We start from the raw sequence: 6,645 nt of genomic DNA, 5'->3' as shown, positions 1-6,645 counted from the left end.
ACTCTTTAATCATTAACGTTGGCCTATTTTACACGATGTTTGGCCCTGGTGCAACCCCCCCAGGGCTCTGCACACCACCAGGGATTCTGCTGCTGGAGGAGGAGCGGGTGATTCATTTCTTAATGAAAACAAATTAATTTGCAATAACATCTTTATCACAAGGCTTTCATATGCTTTGTGTCCTCCTCCAAGCTCTCTGGCTGCTTCTTTTGGAGCAGCCCTAAAACTCGGTTTGTGACTACAAATCTTACCTCCTTGCATCGCCCAGGAGTTGTTGCCATGCAGTGATGCAAGGAGGGCAGGCAGTGACGCCGTGGTTATTTATCCCCAGCAAAAATATGGTCCTGTTCATCCCCCATGTTTGCTTTCCCATGGTGTCATCCCTCTGCTTCCAATTACCCCCCCTCCCTCCGCGGCAAAGCGGCGAGGAGCACGTCCAAGGATCGCTCGTGTGTGGTTAAAGGTGGTGTGCAGATGCTGGGTGGTATCTCCTCAACAGAATCTGTCGTGGGGTGCCGATAGAGGCTGGATGGTTTCTCTCCTACACCACAGGTGAGACCATCAGTGAGGATAAAACAGGTCCCCCTGCCAAAACCAGGGCAGGTTTAGCAGGACCCAACGGGGGTAAGCCTGGCTTCTAGCCTTTACCTGCCCTCGTTTATCCCTGGGGTTTAACTGATTCCCATTTCAAGCGCTGTTGCTCCATCCCTTCATCCAGAGCTCTCCCTTTCGGGGTTGGAGCCAGGATCAGGAGCCCAGTGGTCCCCAGCACGTGCCTGGGGCACCCCCTCTGCCATGGGGACAGACGGGGCTCGGCTTGTGCTGCTCCCCCTCGTTTTCCAGTTGAACGAGATCCTGTTGGCGCAAGGCTGGTTGTGGATTGCAGATGGGGCATGTGCCATAAATCCCTCTCCCAGCTGAAATCTGTTAAGGGATTAAAATCTCATGAATCTCTGGGCTCCTCCCAGCAGTGAGCAGCCCTCTCCTTCTCCGGAGGGCTGGAAGCAGGCGAAGACGGAGGAGGAATGATGGGGAAAGGGGCCCTTTTCAGGGAAGAGCCTCTGCTCTCAGCTTTCTCCTCGTCCCTCCTTCATCCTACGCTCAGCATCGTGTCTGATGGCTGGGAACTGCACTGGGTCTCTGCCAGCTTGGAGAGGACATGGTCGAGTAGAAGCCAAGACGTTGCCCCAAAACTGCTTCTCTGAGCTGGTGCTCGCACCGCCTGGGCTTGCTCTTTGTGGGCTCTGGGAGCCTTGCTGGGAGCCAGGGTGCTGCACAAACGTGCTCTGTGAGGCACGTCTTCTCCTCAAAGCTTTCCAGCGGAGCAGCCAAGACGAATGAAAAGGAAAGATGGTGCCGTCCAGCTTTCTTGCTCCTTGCGGAGAGGCTTTGCCCCCAATTTGGGTGCTGCTTAAAGCAATTTTGCTGCATGCGTGGCACAGGTTTCTCTCCGTGTTGATGTAGGAGCTGTACAGGCATGTGCAAGATCACGGCACCGAGAGCTTTTGCAAACTCACAGATGTTTCCAGATGTGTAGCTGATGGATCTGTAGGGAGCTCAGCTGAGGGCTCGTCACTAGCATCTTACCAGCATTTATCAGCTGACCTGTGAGTGTAGTGCTAAGGGAAAGGGCATATCCCAGCTCTACAAAACAAGCTTTTTCCTGGCAGCATCATCAACTGGGAAAGCTGAACTCTCTGTGTGGTCTGTCCCATCTCCCCAACCCTGAGATGCTCTGTAGTTTTCCTCCCAGAGCTTGGAAACCAGAGTAACAAATGCAGGTTCCCACGCACGTGCACTGTGAATGCCTGATGCTAGAAGGGGCCAGGTCTTCTGTGGTATCACCGGCGATGCCTTTGCTAGAGATTCGTCCCGATGTGTTAATTCAGGAATGATTACTGCTGCAATTTGGTTCTGGTGGTAAGACAATATGCCTAGTGAAAATGGCAGCTCTCGTTATGTGTGTCTTGTGCTTGATTCTTGTCCCTTCTATGGAAAGGGCACATGGTGTTTGCCAAAACCCAGCGCTGTGGGTTTCAATTTCTGCAGGTTGAGGTAAGTCTGCCTTGCCACTCCTGCACCCTCTGACCACAAAAACCCCCCAGCCTTACATTGACCTTACATAAGTGATGTGATATAGACCGGAGTGGGTGGGGCAGAAAGATCTTTTGACCATTGCTTTTGATTTTGTGGAAGTGGTTAATCACTAGAAGCAGAAAGGGAGGATGGCAGCAGCATCTGCCCACCCGATGGGGTTTATGTCTTCTCTTGCATCATGCCCAAGGATGCCGATGGTACGGAGCAGAGAGGAGCATGCTGGATAGAGAGCAGGCGTGTTACCCTGCATCCGAGGGAGGGTTGGTATCACAGTGTGATGCTGTCACGGCGTCAGGAGGCCCACGGCTGCCCATGGGACGGTGCTTGGCATCATCACTCCTGCCAAGGTAATGCTCTAACCCCCGGCTCTCCTGGCAGCCCCGCATGCGGTGCTCTCCCCATTCGCCGGACAGCCAGGTTAAAACTTTGTCAACATGAGTGAACTGGGCTGATTTTTAAGCTGACTCAGTTTTCAAACAAGCTCTTGGGCTCAGTCCCACCAGGGTGTGCGTCAGCTTCAATTATTTCCTGATAGACTTGGATCATAAACAGCAAAAAAAGCCTTTGTTTAGACCGTAAGACGAGCATCCAGCTCTGCCTTTGGCACCACATCAGCTAAATCCCGTCTTCTGCGCGCGTGTTTTGTGCAACCCAGGGCAGTTCTGGTATGACAGAGGTCAGGCCTGGGGCTGCTCTGGAGCCTCCTGCAAGGCTCTCAGGAGGAATTGCAGAGGTTTAGGAAGGTACCTAAAAAAGATGGGTTCTCGAAGCAGAAAGATTTGCGTCTCACTCACGGACAGGTCAAGTGCAGTGATTGGAATTGAGATGTGCAGAAGCAAGGAGCCCAACCCCAAAATAACGTGTCTTACGAAGGCTCTGAAACGGGCTGTTTGTTTATCCCAGTACTAAACTGGTGCATTTATCTACAGACCAGTGTGGAAAAGACCATACTATCATGGCTGGCTTATGCCCTTGCACGGTACCGAGACCAGAAGGAGGTGCATGAGTTGCTGTGTGCAGAAGTCATGTTCTCTGAATCATGTTTTAAAACCCCAAAACAGGAGTAGCCCAGTACCTGCAGGGCTTGTGAGTTGAGCTTGCTAGTGAAATTAAAAGGGCTGAAAGAGCAGCCTGGTGGGGATGCCCATGTGAAGGATGAGCTGGCTGTGGCCACCGATGTAGAGAGAGAAGGATTAAAATAGGTTTTACCCTGCTCTAACATCTTTCCTTGGAGCCCCTGATGTGCTGTCTTGGTGTTGATGGACGATTTGCTGCGTTCTGTTGAGGGGATTTCTTTGGGCTGAATTTCCCAGAAATTGGCTTTATGTGAAGCGCAGGTCTGACCTCCCACCAGCTGTCCGGGGACACTGCTCAGGACGTCTGGCAGCTGCACGCCGAGGGCCGGCATCAGCACACTGCTTGGGAGAAAACCTCTGACCAGAGAGAGAAGATGGTCCTACCACATTTCTACCAGCACAAACTTGTTTCTGTTCCTTCCTCAGCTTTTTTGCCACGTTCCTCTTGTGAATCGTTTCACTTCCCTGACAGTTTAGTTGTTGGGATAGTACCAGAGACAATTTTGATTGTCTCTTTCGGGATTATATTGGAGAGAATTTGCAGCACTGAATTGCAACACAGCGGCTACTTAATCCACAGCATTTTAGCACGTTGTGTCCCTTTTTCCATGCGATGCGGTGGGGGCTCGGAGACGGAAAGCTCGGTGCAGTGCTGAGGGTGGACGCTGTTCTTTCAGGGGATGCTGCAATGCTTTGCAAGGGTAACAGCTGAAAAAAATAGGTTAAACGAAAGCTGATGGCACCGCACAGCTTGCTGTGGATATTATGCAAAGGTAAAAAAAATAGAGTAGGTGTCAAAATTCATGGTGTTTTCTTCTGGCATTAGGGATGCTGATTACACAGCGAGGAAGGTGTTGCTGGCAGAGAGCAGTTAGAGGGAGCAGCATACGCTGTCGCCTTCCCAAAATGTTTTGAGGTTTTAATTAAAGAATGGCTACAACGTGTTTCCAGAGCTTCCAGTGGAAAACATGAAATGAAACCTTCTCTTTCATTATTTTTTCTGTTTTAATTTGACAGGATGAGCCTCCTAGGGCTCATCCATCCCCAAGCCTAGAGCACTAGGTATTTCTTGCTGCGGGGTCACCAGCGGGAGGGGAGATTTCGGCGTGCCTGAAGTTTAGCATAGGCTGACATCCCATTGAAATTTGCGGGATTAAAACCCTTATTTCAAGTTAAGTGTGGTGATAAATGAGGTGTTGAAAAGTATGGGTTTAAATATGCTCTTAAACCCATATTTCCCGAGAATCAGGAGGTATGGCTGTCAAATGCTTGCGGAGCTCAGATGTGAAATGGCTCCTGACTCGCGCTGTTTCCAGCTCGTACTGCCGCAGTATTTTCTGTATGCCGTGCCCGGCTGGTATCTGTGGATCTGGAGTTTCTACCTGAGCTGTCGAAATCGCTTGTCACTGCGTGCCTGATGGAGGGGGTGGGCGCTGGTGCTGTCACTTCGCTGCTGGTTAGTGCAGATGGAGCTGGGCAAGCATCGCCCCTGAATTAAATCAGCTTGTGATTAATGGTCGTCGCTGCGTAGGTGCCTGGGTATGTCTGGGAAGAAACTACCCCAGTTTCTGTCAAGGCTTTGTATCTTACAGAGTGGACTGAATGGAGAAGCTAAAGATCACAAGTCCTACATCGATATTTCTGCTCCAGCCATCTGCAGATAGGCCCTTTCTGTCTTGGTTTTTGTTTGTTTGTTTGGATTTACCTGATGTAATTGTTTCCCTGCACACCCAGAGGTGATTTGTCAAAATCCCTGTTGCTCCTTGGTTAATTCAATATTTATAATGTCTTTATAAGGCCGGTGCCGCTCTGCTGACTTGGAGGCGAGGTGGGAGAATACATTGCATAAATTAGGCTGCGTGAAACGGGCAGCTCGCAGCTCTGCCAGGGCACTGGGGCTCGAAGGGAGGACGTGAAGGCAGCAGTAATTGGGTGTGCAGGTAGAGAAGATGCAGCATCTTCCTCAGCATCCCTGCCCAGCTCGTCCCAGCGCACAGCGAAATCCTGAGCAATCACTGTGAATGAACAGCAGCGGCGAGCCGAGCCCAGGCTCATTGTGAATTTTAGGGCTTCCTATTTATTTTCTGTGTCTTCATGATGCAGACGTTTCATGATGCAGCAATTTCATAAAACCAGGAAGATGCCACAAATTGTCACATCTTGATTTTTTTTTTTTTTTATCATTATTATTATTTAGATCAGGTTGATCTCTGCCTGTGACCTTTCAGAGAGCAAGCCGGGCAGAGCAAGATGGGTGGTTTACATTATTGGATGTCATATCATGCGTTGGTATATAAAGATCTTGAAATGAAACATGATTGAACTGTCCAGAAACTAGTATTTGTATTTTGTTTTATTTTTAGGAACCAAAATTTCTAGAACCAAATTCTTAGAAACTTTCAGAGTTGAATTTTTCTAAGCCACTACCCTTCTGGGTGAAAATTTTAACCAGAATTGAGAAGACTCTACCGAAATCCCTGTTTTCTTTGAAGCTTTTTATTTCCTCACAAATATATGTTTTGAGAGTTTCTGATGAGCATTGTCCCCAAGATCTCCATCAGCTCACAAAGCCTCTTAGCATTTACTCTTTTGTAAAGCAGTTTTGACGGTAATGGGTGGGTAGTTTGATTTATTTAATCAACCTCTGTAAAACTCAAGTGCTGAAAGCTATTACGTAGTGTCAAATGATAACGATGCTGCTGCTGCCTGAATTGCAAAGCGACGACTGGGCTGTGCGGATCCCCCAGCACAGCAGCCAAGAAGGGACCTCGTCACCCTTACCCAGGCGGGACCCGTGCAGCCCTGCGTTCCTTCTCCAGCAGCAATGTCCACAAGTCCGCAGGATGGGGTGGCCCTTGGTGAAACACCCCATCCTTGCAACACCTTAGCAATCAGTGGGGTTTCTTTTTTCCCCTTCCTATACAATTTTTAGCCTGGTCCTTTATGGCTTGCCAGCTCTGGAGTCAGAGCATCCTGTGGGTGGGATGGCAACCCTGCAGACACCTTACCTGGCATCTCTCCCTTGTCTTTGCAGGAGGGGGATTCCCTCGGGGCCATGGAGAAGCTTTGCCGGCAGCTCACCTACCACCTCAGCCCCCACTCGCAGTGGAGACGCCAGGGCATCATGAAGAGGAAGCCGCAGTCCTGGTGAGTCGGCTTTCAAAAGCCACCGTCACCCCGGTGGGTTACTGTCCCCTCCCTGGTCCTTGCATCCTTGGGGCCGTCCGCAGCCTCAGGAGAGCGGGCAGGGGGGGTTTCCACAATGTTTTTGGCCGTGGTGTGCAAACGTGGATGCCGGTGGGAGCTGCCTGTTGCACACCCGCAGTGACAGGAGGAACAAATCCACCACGATGAAGGAAAGTGCTTAAAACCATTAGCCAGGGCTGCGAGGAAGCCGGGAGGTCAAAACCTTGTCAGCTTGCCACAACCTGCAAAATCCTCAGTTGGCTCCGATCTCACCAGCGTTTCCCCC

General features: G+C 50.3%; 1 protein-coding gene across 1 annotated transcript in view; it reads left to right on the top strand.

The window, feature by feature from the left end:
* LOC104165821 (leucine-rich repeat-containing protein 75A-like) overlaps positions 1-6,320 on the top strand; it is a gene marked incomplete at its 3' end in the record, with an annotated part of 57,355 nt that extends 51,035 nt beyond the window's left edge. Inside the window, exon 3 of the mRNA XM_009705573.1 lies at positions 6,208-6,320. Within this exon, the coding sequence (XP_009703875.1) occupies positions 6,208-6,320 (113 nt within the window). The remainder of the gene's footprint in view (positions 1-6,207) is intronic.
* Between the last annotated feature and the right edge of the window lie 325 nt (positions 6,321-6,645).

Source organism: Cariama cristata, unplaced genomic scaffold, assembly GCF_000690535.1.
Source record: "Cariama cristata isolate BGI_N322 unplaced genomic scaffold, ASM69053v1 scaffold4898, whole genome shotgun sequence".
Lineage (NCBI taxonomy): Eukaryota > Metazoa > Chordata > Aves > Cariamiformes > Cariamidae > Cariama > Cariama cristata.
Note: the sequence above shows the minus strand (reverse complement) of the source record. Positions and strands in the feature narration are given on the sequence as shown.